General features: G+C 36.2%; 2 protein-coding genes across 2 annotated transcripts; both read right to left on the reverse strand.

Annotated features, from left to right (window-relative positions):
• Positions 1 to 2,213: 2,213 nt before the first annotated feature.
• LOC307120694 (receptor-transporting protein 2-like) lies at positions 2,214 to 5,459 on the reverse strand. Its single transcript, XM_079807832.1, has 2 exons — positions 4,302 to 5,459; positions 2,214 to 3,193 (listed from the first exon to the last, which is right to left on the reverse strand). The coding sequence occupies exons 1-2, from the start codon at positions 4,445 to 4,447 to the stop codon at positions 2,851 to 2,853; spliced, it is 489 nt and encodes a 162-aa protein (XP_079663958.1). The 5' UTR covers positions 4,448 to 5,459; the 3' UTR covers positions 2,214 to 2,850.
• An 8,453-nt stretch (positions 5,460 to 13,912) lies between these two features.
• LOC307120158 (uncharacterized protein) lies at positions 13,913 to 17,695 on the reverse strand (the record flags this gene model as incomplete). Its single annotated transcript, XM_079807045.1, has 4 exons — positions 13,913 to 14,500; positions 14,615 to 14,658; positions 17,062 to 17,226; positions 17,380 to 17,695. 4 exons carry the CDS (start codon positions 17,693 to 17,695, stop codon positions 14,279 to 14,281), a joined length of 747 nt encoding a protein of 248 aa, XP_079663171.1. The 3' UTR covers positions 13,913 to 14,278.
• Between the last annotated feature and the right edge of the window lie 441 nt (positions 17,696 to 18,136).

Below are 18,136 nucleotides of genomic sequence, written 5' to 3' on the forward strand. Positions count from 1 at the left end.
TTGTGCAAATCTGGCATTGAAATCGCGAAGACGGTGGATGTTTTCCTCTGTTAGATGTGCTTAGATGTTAGATCTCCTCTGCAGGGAGCCCTGCGCGCGCCTGATTCCCCGCTGACTCAAACACACGTGCATATAACATGCTGTATGTTAAACGCTCTGCAACGCACCCCCGTCCCTATGAAGGCTGAACAGAGCAAGTACCCCAGACCTGCAATCCGGATGAAAATAACAGCGTTTCCTCGGCATCGCGGCAACAACACTCCAGCCTAACTATACCACAACAGCGCCGCGATACAAAATGCCCCCCCCCCCCTATTTAATATTCTCGGAGGAGGGGTTTATGTAAATATTGAGCCTGGTGATGTCAGCAAGCCCTGGAGGAATGTCTGTAGTCGCCTACCGGCCGTTTGCTGTAGTTCTTAGAAACTGATTTCTTTAAAAGCAAATATCTCCCTTTGCTTTAAACTTTGAACGTTGTAACTTTGCAGATGTTGTTTATGCTCAAGCAGCAACATTACACGCTAGCTAAAGTTAGAATAGTGAAATCGTGGTTTACCACCCCTTTAAGAATGCTATGTCCATCAATAAAGAGCAAAATTCAACAATAATGTATAATTAATCTCAATTTTGCGGCAGTAGCAGGTGTACTTTGTTTTACAAATGGCTCCACTAAACGGCAAACAACATAATCAACACACCAACCCATTATAATGGAATATTGAAATAATGGAATATAAATATGACAGTTATTATTGCCCACCCAGGCATTAGGCAATAATAACTCTCATGTAAATACATATTTATATTTTTACTGTTGCATATAAACAATTTAATATGCAAAGCTGTACATAGGCCTTCTGCTTACTATCAAAAGTATATATATATAATATTTCTCTCTGTTTTATTGTGTTATACTGTATGTAAGTAACTACAGCTCCTGGAAACCATACCAAATTCCTTTTGTTCTTGTGCACACTTGGCAAATAAAGTGCTTTCTGATTCTGACATTTCTCTAATTTGTACTAAACTATTTAAGGCCTATGGGATGGATGGCATGACACTGATGTTCAGAAGTCTTGAGCAATCAATTAATATTGAGTAACTTGTATTTTACAACACAATATGTCAGTTTTTGCTTTGTAGTTTCAAACAAAGCCCCAACAGCAACACATAGATGTTGTTTCTGTCCTAAATTAACCATTATTTTTGAATAAATCAGCTGAATGATTCAGTGACGTTGTAGCAGAGGCGTCACTAGGCTTATTTTAGGAGGGCTTTAGCCCCCCTAAAAATCTGCGATTAACTCCATAATATGTACACTAATTGGTGATCGCCTCAACTAATACCATGCTTCCTAATGATATCTTCCAAGGGTAGCATGTACAGGGCGAAAAGCAACGGTCCTAGCACTGAGCCTTGAGGTACTCCATATTGAATTTGTGATCGATATGATATCTCTTCATTTACTGCTACAAACTGATAATGGTATAAGTATGATCTAAATCATGCTAATGCAATTCCACTAATGCCAAATTAATTTTCAAGTCTATTCAAGTACTCATGGTAAATGTTACCATTTTTAAAAAAAGACAAAAACAATAGTTTGAGTCAATAAGTGTTTATTAACTGACAGCCCAATGTTATCAACAAATACTGTATAGGTCTCTTACATGTATTGTCAAAACATTAAAATATCAGGTTTCATTTTGCATTTAACATAGGAAAAAAAGAGCATGTTGTACATTGACAAGCAACTATATGACCTTAACATCCATGTCTTTAACGGAGAACAAAAAGTGCATACATACTGTATATTAATAAAATTAATTTTAACAGTTAGCCTAGGGGTATTATACAACATTAGCCTAAACAATAACAAATTCAAAGTCAAATTCAAACAAAACTCCTTCAGGAGGAGTTTCTTCCCCCAGGCCATCAGACTCCTGAACTCAGTCACGTGACTCACTTCACCCCCGCACACACATAAACATACAGTCTTTTAACATTAACATCCACATACTGCAATTGCACTGCACTTTACGTCCCTATTGTTACTGCGTAACAACCTGTAATAAACCTTGCACATTATACTTCTTTATATATACATATTATATATTTTATGTTAACCACTTATTTTTAAGTCTACAGTTTATCTCACTTATCATATCCACATATTTTTTTTTTTTTTTTTTTTTTTTTTTTATATTTTTTTTTTTATCTTATTTCCTATTTTTATCTTTTACTTGATTTATTTATAATTCTACTTATGTTAATACTTTTTATTCTAATTTTATTCTATTTCTATTTAATTTCTTGTAACTGTTATTTGCACTGTCCATGGAGCGGACCTGTTTACATTTCACTGCCAGTTGTATATTGTGTATATAACTGTGTATGTGACAAATAAAACTCTTGAATCTTGAATCTTGAAATCTGTACTCGCATCACTTCAATAAATTTCACGTAGTCTGATTTGACAGAGTACAACATGTTCCTGGATCATCATCCTTGTTGATCCTGAAACAACATTCCAATCAACCAATCAGGTTTGAGGGACAAGTTTACAGTTGGGTTATGTGCTTCTACGTTATTCACCATTATTCCCCTCTGATTTTAAGGAAAGCTTATAGGTAGGGTTAGGGATATGGTTAGGACAACATTTTCAGACAGGAATGTTGTTCCAGGATCAATAAACATGTTGATCCAGGGCCGCATTTCGTTGTCATGCCTCGCTGATAGTTTGCATTAAGAAACACACATGTGGATGTGAAGTAATGGTTACTCAATGGCTTTCGACAGCACTGACTAGTGCTTGAAGCAGTCGTTTTGAGCAGATCAATGAAATCAATCTCAGAGGACCTGAGTACAGATGCCAAGCCGACAGGCTTCACAATGAGCGATCTCATGCGGCCCGTTAACTCTGCCATTGAACACTGAGGGTCTGTTCGTTTCACCCAGGTCTTCTTTATAGCATCTCATGCGGATCTTTTCAACTAGTCTATTAATCAGTACATCAATGTTATCCACTGGAAAGTTAGGATCCTCCATTTTAGCTTCATTGCACCTCCTGCACTTCTGTTTGAAGCGTCGCAGTTTAATGGTTCCCTCTTTCGTCGCCGTGTTCAGATGGAAGTGGAACACCACCTGCACTCTTTTAGACATCCAGGTTCTTTTGCAGAGAGAACAGGCGAACCTACGGATTGAAATGGAGAATAGATCAGTTTTTTTTCTACATGCATTACTAATATATATATGAAGACTTCAGATGCAAAAGCCTCTAAATCTGTCTGACGTTTTTCTTTAAAATAAGCACTTTTGTCAGGCTTCTATGTATAGGTTTCTGCCTAAGTACCGGTACTTCTGAATGGGCTGAGGCTGGGATTTAGTGGGTTTGAAGTGAAAGTATTTTATGAACATTTACTATATGCGGAGAGCATTCACTCAGTATCGTTATCTCATTTTTGACCGAAGTGGCTTTTAGAGGCTTTTGCATCTAAACTCTTCATATATATATATATATATATATATATATATATATATATATATATATATATATATATATATATATATATATATATATATATATATATATATATATATATATATATATATATATATATATATATATATATATATATATATATAAAAGGAAAAGTGGCCTATTGCATATGTCTGCAATCTTTAGGGTGATGACTGATGATTCAATCTTTTGATTCTGATTCAAACCACATTAGGTAAAATAGACCAGTGAATTGTTAACGTATTACAATTATTTTTAATGTAGGGCTATTTATTATTTAGAATTTGCCAAAATGTAAAAAAAAAAAAAAAAATGTATTAAGCACAAAACAACGACAAAAAGCATTAAACATCGGTAACACTTTCCTTAAAACCTTTATGTATAATGCATTATAAAAGTATTTTAATGCATTAATTAGGACTTTTAATGCACCTTATGATGCATTGTATGGTCTCATGAATAATTGTAACCACAGTTATAATACTTGCATACAATGCATTAGAACACATGACAAACAACCAGTTTAAGATGTAACAAGAAATCTGCAAATATTATAATGTATAATTCATTTTGGTTACAGTTATTTATGAAAAGATATAATTCATTATAGCATACATTATCAATACCTTTATAAGGCATTAAATCTGATTAAAACTATCCAGGTTTGATTCTTTCAATATTATGAAGAGTTTTAATAAAAGGAATCATCAAAATATCTCCATACACCATAATATACATTTTTTTTTGGAAGGAATGACAGGTTGACAAGTCATGTTCTTACCGTGCGAAGGAGCCAGAGATGTATTGGTGCCAATCACGAGCCTGTTTGTGTGGCTCAAGAGAGTCTGTAATTGTAATGTGCCATGTGTCGTCGTGAAGCTCACTCGCCTTCGCCTGTAAAGAACTTTCCCACAGCATTAATGCCATGTCTTTCTCCTTACAGTGCTGTTGCAGAAATGATCTTACCTTGTTATTACCCACTGCTTATATACTGTACAATCTCTCAATTCATAAGAAATGAAACTGAAACTATCAAGTAAGTATCTGTTTATGCAACACAAAAGTGAACCTTACTTTACATTCCTTTACAATTCAAATAAGCTACTTTACAAGGTGTGTTGAGCTTGCCTTAACATTACAAACTGTATTATAATGCACTTAACCTAGAATATTGTAAATATAGTAACTATAACAACTATAACACAAATAACTTCAGATATCCTACATTAGTCAAATCTTTAACCACTTTAATATACTTATTTTCTTATCGAGTTATTTTTCAAATAGCACAAAAATAGCTGAAAACTAATTGTCTAATTAATGTGAACAGTTAAGAAACTGTTTGAAGACAGATACAGGAAGAAATGGTTGTTATTGTTTTAGCTCCACCTACTGGACAACATGGAAGCCTACACATGGTGCGTATTTGTTCTTCTCTGTTGACTTCTGGAAGTGTGTGAACTGTGAAATATGATATCAAGTATCAGATCATAAGTATCAAATCTCAATAAGTAAGGGATAAGGCGCAGTAAGCTGGTTTTCATTGCAAAATAACAACCAGGGCTAATGGCAGAATGAGTAGCCTATTCATAACATGGCTACTTACTAAATAAATGATGGACAGTTTAAAAAAAAAAAAAAAATTATATAACAGAGAGTGTGGAGGGACGCATTAAACTAGATTGTCTATGAAGGAAACAGTAAAAATATATATACAGCAGCGTCATTATACAAAAAAATATTCATTCCAGTCGTGATTATTTTGATTATATATATTTCCTTGCATCTAAGGCGTGTTCATGCCATGTCTATTACCTTAATTACGAGATTCCAACTTGTAAAAAGCATTCACGTCTTTGTAGAATTTAGCACCTCCAGGGTTTTGCAGGACGTGTGGATTCAACGGTACATGTGGATTCAACGCGTACCAGATGTAGGCCGAATCTGGGCTGACACAATGTTGCTGTCTGGGTATCATATTCAATACATGAGTTTCCAAGGACCCTAAATTATCAACATGAACAAACCTTTGCTGAAAAATTTCTACTACATGAGCAGAATCATTAGCTTCAGATAAATCATGTTAAAATGTATGCATCACATGATACAACAGGCTTTTGAGGAAGGTTTATTTGTTCATCTCTCAATCATTGTTGTGTTTTGCCCTCCACAATAAAAATGGCAGTAACTAATTATAAAACTAAGCCTTTAAATATCATCTTACTAATACATATTATTAGCAGATATAGTGTCACATTATATTTATATGCATTTCATGTAAGTAATCCGTTATAATGTTAATGTATAATTAATTTACATTTCTGGCAATAGGCATACAGTAAATATTAAAGGAACACTCCACTATTTTTGAAAATAGGCTCATTTTCCAACTCCCCTTGAGTTAAACAGTTGAGTTTTACCATTTTTGAATCCATTCAGCCGATCTCCGGATCTGGCGGTAGCACTTTTAGCATAGCTTAGCATAGATCATGACTAGAGTTTGGTTTTTCAAGCTCGCAAGCCTACGGAGAGTTGCTATATGCCCTGGCTGCAAATTACATTTGCTGCCACTAGGGTGCATCTAGATTTCTAGGCTAGTTCCTAGCTATCACCTAGAATATCGAAAACTTTTTATTTTCCGTCGGTCTTAGTACAGAATGTAAAAGTGCTACCGCCAGACCCGGAGATTGGCTGAATAGATTCGAAAAACAGTAAAACTCAACTGTTTAACTCTAGGGGAGTTGAAAACTATTTTCAAAAATAGTGGAATGTTTCTTTAACTGCACCAAATTGCTATTTTTGCTCAGTTTGGGTCTCTGAATAAAGATAAAGACTATATGAGCCATAAAAGCCTGGTGTATCAAGTATATGACAAAACAAAACACATATGGAAACTTTTTTCCTTTTATATTTTGTCTAAAGGTAAATCAATTTTTTTTTAATTGATTTTCTGACTTATTAAATTATTTCAAGCTTTACATGGCTAAAAACAAGTTAGTATTTTTATAATATAACAAAGTGTAAAAGAACTGTCATGGTTAAGGTCTACAAAGATGCTGAATTGAGGCATAGCAGTTCAAATACTAGTTTAACTTTAATAAAATGAAAGAAAAGCAGAACGCTTCAAAGAGAAAACAACGCACCAGTGTGTTCTAAACACAACCAACACCATGAACCAAGGAAACTGAAGGCCTTAAATACACAGGATAACATACTAAAATACAAACAGGTGTGCTCTAAATAATCATACAATGAATAACCATGGCAACTAATGACAAACGGGTACAAAGGAAACAAACTATAAGTCTTTGAAAACTAAACCAAAACACATCCAACTATGAATAAATGACAGTATAAAGTTCAGTAATAAAGTCATCTTTTAAAACGTCTTTTCTGGCATGTTTAAGCCAGTCTGTCATGAAATGGCTTTTACATTTTTTTATACAGTTGTCTGAGGTCATCTTATGACGTTTGCATGGTTTTTACATTCAGAAACATCATAATGAATAAGTAATAGGCTATTTTCTGCCCTGGTTTTGAGGCTCTCTGAAAAACAGTCGGTTTTGATGGGCGTGCCGCACTGCAGACTTGGAAGTAAACACCCATGGCTTGGATTGGATAAGATTTGCATATTTAATGAGTTTTCGCTTCCCTGTCAGTACACGTGAGGAATTGTTTTGAAAGCGTCTGGGGAAACGCTCACAGGATTCGCAAAATATCTTTATCAAATAAACACAATGATTCATCTCTCAGCCACACGCGATTGATTGGAATGTTATTTCTGTATCATTTCGCCTGATCATCAGTGGATATAATCGCGAACCGTACACACACACGCGTGCAAGAAAGGAACGTTATTTCACTATAGCCCGCCTGAAAAACACATAGCCCCGGGACTTTGGGCTTTGCGAGCTGGCGTTACCAGTCCGAGTCTGATCACGAATTAACCAATAACACCTTCTCCAGCCTGTGACAGCGTGCGTATGTAATCAATAGATATCAAACGATCTGTAACAATGCAATACTAACACATATAAAAAACATGTTTTACTCACATAAGTGTGTTGCACCCACTGATCTATATAAATGACTGGATTGCTCATGACGTCATAAAAAGTGAAGCCGCCGCGCCGCCATGTTGGTATTCCCTAGTCAGCTCACGCGTTCTATTGAATGAATAGGACATTATATGATATTACTGAGAAAACATTGCCTAAGGAGACACCGTTTTTATATCTGAAGTCTCCCTGTACATTATTACAACACAAACGTCCTGTTTATAGTCAGGAATTTCCCCAGCTAATTAAAAAGTTACATTCATATTCGTTACAGTAGTGAACATCAGCTCGGTGGGCGGACGAGGCACTTCAGCGTATGTAGCCTATTACAACTGTCAAAGCGCGCATTTTGAAAATGGAAAAAAGATGTATGCCTTGTAACCTGAAATCTCATTGTACTGTTGCGTTGATGCATTTATGTTGTGCTGCAGTATTGTTTTTATTCATACAGTAGGCTAACTGCAAATGTTTCAACAATGATTTTGTTAACAGCATGCATTTTGAAGCAGTTAATTATTTAAATGATGATGAAATAAATATGTAATTCAACAACATGGCATACAAAACACTTATATGAAATACTTATTCTCATAACACTTGGAATATATGGCAACTCATATGGAAACTGTAACGGCACAAATTTGCGCTGTCTTTAAGAGTCTGAAATAGACGTTGCTCAATCAGGAAATGAAATACCCACATCATAACGCTGACTACTTTATTTCCGAGATGATGCATGGCAAACTTTGAATTGTAATACAATATAGTGCAATATACAGTAGAGGCTTGAATTAATATTGTATAAGCTATTCAATTTCTGCAGCTAAACACAGATACACTTTAATGATGAATATGTCCTCCATAATTGCATACATAAAGAAATATGTTTGTGTTAGTTCAGTTACATTACCTGTGTCGGCAGTGTGCAGACACACCCACATTAACGATTTCATTATATGACTCATCCTCTCCGAAAAGACCATAAACATTACAGATAACATCTGAAGTTACTATTAATTTACATACATATATCGTAAAGCTGATCCTGTGAGACTGAGACGCTGCAAATCGTGTGATTTTAGGTCAATGTTTTTGCTGTACGTCAATGATGCCCTCTGCTGGTAGAGAATAGTAAGATGGCCGCTCGAGCACTTCCGGTGGCTTCACAGCCTGATGGCAGTTTTGAACGCAATGAGCTATCCAGTCATTTATATAGATCAGTGGTTGCACCGTTCTTGTCGGATCCAATATAGAAGGCATTGTTTTTTAATCTCAATATGTCTGCAAATCCAGTCTCGTCCTGTATCGTGTTTACAATCGATTCCGCGGTGAAATGAAGCAAACAAACGCAATGTCTTACGCACGTGAACTGCTCGGTAGCGCGACCCGTTTAGCTCCACGAGGCTGTGGGCGGGCTTGAGGCGGTGCTTCAGCGTCCTATTACGTCAATCTTCAACATATTCTGAGATCTCTCGTTTTCTGGGCCTGGTGTCTATAAAAGCTTTTCTTTGACTAACAAGGAAGTTTTCAGCTCCGAAATGTACAGGATATTCTTATATCACAATGAACTTTTATATATATCAAAGGCTCAAGGGAAAGTTGAGTTTTCAGTTCATCACCCTTTTAAGTGAAAACAAATTTTTGAAAATCAATACCAAGTGTTTTGATGTAGTTTGTACATCATAGTGAATACAAAAATCTGAACGGCTATTCGAAAATGCAAAAACTGTTTGACAAAGGGTAAGAAACAGAAAGTAGCACAGCCTGCTGTGTTTACAGTGGGAAACAGCCGTATCCCACAAGCACCACCTACTGTCAGAGAGTGAGTTTAGATTTTCATTTAACATCTCCATCACTAGTTCTGTCATGCTTCTCGCCCATAATGGGGTTGTTCACAGAGTGAGCAAACCTTTTTTATGCAGCATACAGACAGCGTTGATAAATTGAACCTGTTGATGGAAAAGATGCATTAAAAGCCGGGGGGTGAAAACCTTTTAACAGGATAAATATGTCCAAATTTTTCTTATTTTGTTTAAAGAACATTGCAGCCGGAGCTACTTCTCTCTGTTTAGGTCTATGGCGAGTCACACAGGGACTGTGCTCCTCCGCAGCGGTTCCTACCAGACCGGTCTGAAATAGTCCCAATATAAACACTTATTATAAGTGTACCATAATGATTCAGGGTAAAACAAAAGCACGGTTTGGAAAATGGATTCATGTTTTACATTCTAATTATATAATTTTTGTAAATCTTGAACACAAAAAAAGTTATGGACAGCAGCTTTAAATATCAGATTTTTTTTTCATTTAGTACTGCCCTTCAGAAGCCATGTTTCCTGAAAGACAAATCAAGTACAATTTACCTTGATATTCAAATTCAAAAGTCAAATTCAATGTGACGTGTTTCCTTCTGGAGCATCAGTGAATGCTTCAACCTTTTTTAATAGTTGTGTTTGAGTCCCTCAATGGTCCTCAGATCTCAAAACCATACAGTCACTGCTGGAAAGGGTTAAAATATGCAAAAGATGCTGAACAAACTGAAGAATTTGAGGATTTTTCTGAAGAACATTGGTCAGTTTAATTGATCAGGACAAACAAGAGATTCAAGAACAACCATTACAAAACACACACAGCCGTGGATCATCCAGGGAACGACACACAGGATTAAGAATCAAGGGAATCATACACTTTTGAACGGGTCTTTTTAATAAACGCAGCTATTTTTTTGTCTTGTGGAATATATGTTAACATCTTTTATGTAAAATATCTTATTCAGGACACTAAATACAAAAATAACATGCATTTTGTATGATCCCTTTGATTTTGTTAAAATGATTCACATTTTCACAGATTCTGCAAGGGGTGTGAAAACTTTTGAGCATGACTGGGTGTCACTTAATGAATCTGTTTATTAAAATGTAGTTTTATTGAAAATGTGTTTGTTTGTTTCTGGTATTGTAAAAATATATTCTGCTGCACATCGTAACAATTCCCAATAGTGTCCCCAGTGTATTCACAAATATCACCTCTCATATAAAGGCATGGTGTATTATTGCTTTTCTGTTAAACTAATCTTTCTAGAACCAGAAGACAAAATATGACTCAAGAAAAATTAACAAAGACCAACCTGAATGATAATTACAGGATGTAACAGTTTCAATGAGCACGATCAATGGAAAATGAGATACGGGGGTTACTCCAGAGTAGGCTACGATAAATGCTTCACCAGCACTACTGTGGTTATTTTGTTGATTGAAAGGAAAACATTTCACTGTAAATTTAAAGTAAGCGGAACTTGCATGCGGTGAAAAAGGCCGACCCACAGTTTTTTTAATAGGCCATATCGTGCTTCTCATTAGATATTCAGGACAAGCCTATGTGGGTGCTGGAAACTGTTCGACATGCAGGTAAGAGTCATACTTCTCAAGGTGTTTGCATATTTTGCGGTTTGAAATGTTTGGTTTTTGCTGTTCGCAGAAATTTCAGAGAGAAAGAAGTCTTCATTTTCTCCAGCTCTCGGTTTAAAATGCAGTTTATGACTCCATCAACACTCCTACTCACAACTGCCAACACACGCAGCCACATCTGACGTTATCTTCGTGGCCATACTTATGTAAAGCTTCAGACAGAAGTAAACAAAAGCAAACGCAGTACTATGTGTAAAGAGCACCGCCACAATTGCTTGTTGTTAAATCAGGACTCAAAAATGACAGACTGTGTAAATGTCTATATTTTGAACTCCTTTAGCATTTTTACAAATCTTATGAGATTACTTTGTGGCTATACATTCATATGTAGTACAGAAATCATTCAAGTACAATATTTACAGTACATACATAGTGCAATAATCAGCATATAAAATTTACACAACAATACACATTAAATGCCATCACTTATATTTTAGTATGAATAGTGTTAGGATACACAGAAGCGCATATGAAAATAATAGCAGGAGTATAACAAAACCATAACTAATTTTGACATTTTCTGAGGAAAACGTGAGTGGTGTTTAGTAATACAAAACTCAGCGCCACACTCTCAAGTCCCTATGATGTTCGGGTCTCGATATGACTCGTGTGGATTTTTTGGCCAAGTTTATCAAATCGTAAGTCTCATTCTAATAAATGTAAAAGCGCATAAACCTCTCCTCATAAGCCCCACAGTTTGAGGTATCGATGTGTGTACTACAGACGGTTGTGGTTGCCTCCTTGTAAAAACGTGCCACTGCCTACATTTTTGCAAAACTATACAGACAATTCACTGCAGTTTCCATCTGAAATGAACACCAGTAAAACACCAACAACATGCATTCCAGTTGACACAAATTATGATTATTGGAGATTGATTAATATGTTCACATAGTTCTACTTATAAAACTTTTGCAAATGTTTGCATCACATAACCTATATATATATATATATATATATATATATATATATATATATATATATATATATATATATATATATATATATATATATATATATATATATATATATATATATATATATATATATATATATATATATATATATATATAGGATTTTCTGATGTATCTCAACTAACAAAAATGTCATTTTTGCCCATTAAGTTATGAAAACATTATTTCTGAATGTTCTCTAAAACGCCCAAAATATTAAGTGCTTTAAGAATTTTTTTCCTTGGTTATGCAAAGGAACCTTTCATTTTATAATTTTGCAATTACTATGAGAACTTTCATTTTGAATTTAAACATTCTGAAACGAGTAGTAACATAAAAAAAAACACACACACACACACACACACACACACACACACACACACACACACACACACACACACACACACACACACACACACACACACACACACACACACACACACACACACACACACACACACACACACACACACACACACACACACAAAAAACCAGGTGAACGTAAATAACGTTCCATGTTTTTGTGCTAACATTTGGAGAACATTGATAAAGACCAGATAACTTTGAGCAAAGTTTTATTACTGAAATAACATTTCTTCAGAACTTTAACAGAACCTCGCCAGAACATTAGCCAATGTTCTGAGAATACTCCCAGCTAATGGGGAACAAACTTGTTCAGTAGTTCAATTGGTAAAGATGCCAAGCGCCTGGGTATGAGTCACGATAAAAAAGCTCAAAGACTTGTAGAAGTGAGTGTAACCCTTCCAGTGTTACTGGCATGGGAGGCGGGCGCTACAAGTTCGCTAAAGACCGCAGCCTCTAGCGTCAGTCACTAGTGCCAGGGGGCTGGGGGTTTACTCAAACAGCTCTTACTAGTTCATCTCCATTACACTCACCCCTCTAAACCTCACTCTCATCTGGGTCACGGCACCAATGTAACCCCTGGTTTACTCACACAGCTCTGACTAGCCGGCCTCCGTTACACTCACCTCCTTAAACCTCACTCTCATCTGGATCATGGCACCAATGTAACCCCTGCTTTACTCACACATCTCTGACTAGCTGGCCTCCGTTACACTCACCCCCCTAAACCTCACTCCCATCTGTGTCATGGCACCAATGTAGCCCCTGCTTTACTCACACAGCTCTGACTAGCCGGCCTCCGTTACACTCACCTCTCTAAACCTCATTCTCATCTGGGTCATGGCACCAATGTAAACCCTGGTTTACATACACAGCTCTGACTAGCCGGCCTCCGTTACAATCACCCCCCTTAAACCTCACTCTCATCCGGGTCATGGCACCAATTTGAACCCTAGTTTACTCACACAGCTCTTATTAGCTGGCCTCCGGTACACTCACCCCCCCTAAACCTCACTCCTGCCCGGTTCATGGCACAAATGTAACACCTGGTTTACTCAAACAGCTCTTACTAGCGGCCTCCGTTACACTCACCCCCTAAACCTCACTCCAATCTGGGTCATGGCACCAATGTAACCCCTGATTTACTCACCACTCCGAGCGGGATTTGAACCGGTCTCTCTGGCATTGGACGCGGGTGCGCTAACAAGGACGCTAAAGACTGCAGCCTCTAACATCAGTTGCCAGTGCGCCTTTTGAGGCCTGCAGGAGTGAAGTTTCCCACACAACTCTTACTAGCCAGCCTTTGTTACACAAGCTGAAAATCTATGGTTGCATCAGTAAATGTGTTTTTATGTTTGCTTTTGTTAACACTATCGGTTAGGTTTAATGTATAGGATTTCTTTTCAAACGGGATAGCACATTAACCTTTAGCTCCACTTACTGGATATGTACAACAACCAACGTAATACAAGGTTGCCAGATTCACGTTCTGCTTCAGATCAAACTGAAAGCTTTTAGTGCCACTCAATAGACATTACACCTTGAAAGTGTGGTGAAACGTGCAAGAAGCAACATAATATCATTTTGCAGAAATGTCATCACAGGCACGTTTCTCCAGTGAGCATGTTGCAATACAATACAACAATATTCAAGTACCTCAGGTTTCTTCATGGGGGCTTCTGTGGTTAGCACCTCGCTATGACTCAGTGTTAAATTCTGTGGCACATTTACAGTATCTATCAGTTTGAACTAGTTAACATGAGAGGACGACTTATGTGGCAGTTTGCGATCATAATTATTATCAAAAATCATAACAGTCCTAAACTGTTCAGGATTTTCTCCCAAATGGTATATATTAGGTTCACATGAGCAAAAGTTAAAATAGACTTTAACTTTAGTGGACAATGCATGATCTGACTATCTCTTAATAGCAGGTACTTGCTGTTTATTTCTCATCCGCCCACTCGGTGTCTGTTTTTGCTGAGGGAAAATGATGGCAGCATATTCCACTCCGTCCTGGGCCTTTGATGTCGCCTCGGCAGGTTTTACTCTGTCATTTCTTTCAGGTCTATTTTGAAAGTCTAACTCTCCATACTCCACACAGCTGACAAACACAGCACCGGATCTCCCACATCGCCCCTGCAAACAGACCAGGCCATCAAACACAAAAAGTGACGAAAACTAAGCTGACATTGAATTAGTGTTAAAAATGTTATTGAGTAGCTTAGAGAAATAAAGAGGTCATTCACATACTTGTTGTGTTGTTGTGTTGTTCTGAACTGGTGGGTTTTCTTCGTCTGAGAAGAAGTACATTTACAATTAGCACTGACATGCTAGTATCATGGGCTACAAAGTGGCACTTGTATAAAATCACTTAAAGGGTTAGTTCACCCAAAAATGAAAATTCTGTCATTAATTACTTACCCTCATGTCGTTCGACACCCGTAAGACCTTTGTTCATCTTCAGAACACAAATTAAGATATTTTTGTTGAAATCCGATGAAAAGGCCTCCATTGGCAGCACTGTAATTTGCATTCACAAGACCCATAAAAGGTACTAAAGACGTCATTACAAAATCCATCTCACTACAGTGGTTCTACAATAATTTTATGAAGTGACGAGAATAGTTTTTGTGTGCAAAAAAATTTAAAAGTCATTCATTTAAAGTCAAAATTAAAGTCATATTCTCTCGCGCATGCGTCGTGGTTTTTTACAAAAAAACGATTCTCATCGCTTCATAAAATTATTGTAGAACCACTGTAGTGAGATGGACTTTGTAACGATGTCTTTCGTAACTTTGATGGGTCTTGTGAGTGCAAATTACAGTGCTGCCAATGGAGACCTTTCTGAGCCATCGGATTTCAACAAAAATATCTTAATTTGTGTCAAAGGTCTTACGGGTGTCGAACGACATGAGGGTAAGTTATTAATGACAGAATTTTCATTTTTGGGTGAACTAACCCTTTAATATCTGATGTCGATGGCAATTGTTTAAATACATAAAAAAGTTGCACGACTTTATATGTTTTTCACTTTTCACTTAGATTCCATTTATTAACATTGGGTAACTCCATTTAATAGGAACTAACAATGAAAAATCAATTATTAATCTTAATTAATGTTAATTTCAATATTTACTAATACATTATTAGGATCAAGATAAAAATTATTATATATGTTTATATTCTTTAATGGACCTGATCTAACATGAACTATAAGAGTTGAATTTATGTTAACTTAAAAGGCCTGTTCACACCGGGATGATTTTCACCCGCGTTTATCGCAGACGTTTAACGCCTCGTGACTAAACTAAGGGCGCCAATGTGAGTGTGCACACCGACGCGCAAAACGCTAGGCGTAAAAGCGTAATTTTTTTAAAAACGCCTCGGTACGTTTTTTTATTTTGATGCGACGTGTTAAAAACTGGCCGACCAATGAGATCGGTGCTTTTGTTCACGTGCCTGGAGCTGCTGAAGTTAGAGTAAAGCACAACTTGGTGGTGCACTTGCCGAGCACACATTGATACGACAACGAAGTAGTAAGTATACAAAGAAGAAGATAAGCTGCTAATGCTGCTTGCCAGTTAGCAATAAGTGTGTGAATGGTTTTGGCCATAGACATAATATATCTATGGTTTTGGCAAGCACGTAAATACTGTCTCTCTTCTTCTTCTGTGTGACAAGGGAGTGTCAGAAGCGTAAAGTGCCGCAGCACCACCTTGTGTACCTGGAGCGCCATCTACTGAATTTGCACGTTCACTCGGCGCATCGCCAGTGAAAATCGCTTGGGTGTGAAAACTCAAGACGCGCCGAAAAACGTCATGAAAAATGCTGGCGATAAGCGTGCGCGATATTCGTCCCGGTGTGTACAGGCCTTAACATTAACATGTTATTTTGCTCATTGTTAGCTAATGTTAGTTGACGCATATTTAGTTGAAAGCAAATAAAGCATTAACAAAATTTGTAGAGAGCATTTAGTTTAACAATCGTGAGCACAAGACAAAAAATATAAATCTGTAAAACCTCAACCCTGTTACCATCAATATTTATGTATGCATAATTATGTCCCAACATACATTACCATCCATCAGATTTTTAAAAAATGTTTTTGAAAGAAGTCTATTCTGTTCACCAAAGCTGCATTTATTTGATCAAAAATCCAGTAAAAACAGTTAAATATTATTCCAATTTAAAACTTTTGTAAAAATGTTGTTCCCATTGTAAAATGTTTTCTATGTGAATATATAGTAAAGGGTCATTTATTACTGTGATTAAATCTGAATTTTCAGCATCATTACTCCAGTCTTCAGTGTCACATGATCCTTCAGAAATCATTCTGATATGCTGATTTGAAACATTTCTGATTACGTTTTCTGGATTCTTTGATAAGTTCAAAAGAAGAGTATTTATTTGAAATAGAAATCTTGTGTAATATTAAAAATGTATTTACTGTCACTTTTGATCAATGTAATAATGCATCCTTGTGGAAAAAACATTTTTCTTTCTAAAACAGACCCAAGTCTTTTGAAGCGCATATCAGAAGTTATGAATTTAGCATGAGATGGAACAATGCACGCAACGCACTTTGAAATCTTACAAACATTTGATCTTTAAAATCACCCTATCCAACTGTAAAGCAGCTATTTTACAGAATAATAAAATAAATCTACTTGCTTCAAAACAACAATACTATAGCATACCTGGTTTTCTTGGATAGGTCCTGTAAAACCAGCACAATATGCCCACAAAGAGACATATAAATATGATGAATGATGCAGTGAAGAAAATTAAGAAGGATTTTTGTTCCAATATCTCCGGTTTAGGAGGATTCGTTGTCACTACGCTTTCATTCAGATATGTAGTTTCTGAAAGAAAAAGCACATCATTTTTTAAATGGCTAATTGATAAAAACTTTCATTTGAATTATCTCAAAATGCAGACCCAGCCACAATTACAATGGCAACAGTTCCTAATGTTATGAGTATTTCACAATAGTGAGGTTTTAAGAGGAAACCTACCTGTTGTTTTATTGCTTAATTTGACGGTAATATGAATTCTGTTGCTCTCAATAAGAGGGTTTTCACCATTAGCATGCACCACGACATGATACGTTCCTTTATCTTCCAGTGAGAGATTTGTGATGTGTAGTGTGACCGTACGGTTTTCCACATCACCGAGTACAAACCTTTCTGAGCAAGAAGGGTTTGCTTGTTTGCAACTTCCTTTCTTTTCTTCATTTTTGTACAGACTTTTGGAAAAACTGTTGATAACAGAATTTTGAAAAGTGAACTCAACAGTGATGTTTTCTTCCGACGTACCATTGACTTCTTGCATCGATTCCACTGAAATACAAATCACACTTTGTCACTTTAAAAGATTTAACTGTTTAATGGCATGTTCTCATTGGGACAACTTACCCCAATCATCATTTTCTTAATTTTTTTTGGAGCCAAGATTTAAATTTTGGTAAAACTTTACAATAAGGTTTCAAATATTAGTTATCATGAACAATATTACAGCATTTATTAGTTGCTCTCAACATTTCACATTTTTAAGATCAAAAGTTGTATCTGTTAACATTAGTTAATCTGTGAACTAACATTTAGGTTAATAAATGCTGTAAAAAATATATATTTCTTATTGTTAGTTAATGCATTAATAACAAATTAGACATTTAAAGCGTTCCCTGAACTTTTGTGTCTATAAAGAAACATTCACTTAAATGAAATATATGACAACTTCAGTACCCAAACTTCCCTACACTTCCTTACTTAG

This window comes from Gobio gobio, assembly GCF_949357685.1.
Source record: "Gobio gobio genome assembly, chromosome: 24".
NCBI classification, from domain to species: Eukaryota; Metazoa; Chordata; class Actinopteri; order Cypriniformes; family Gobionidae; genus Gobio; species Gobio gobio.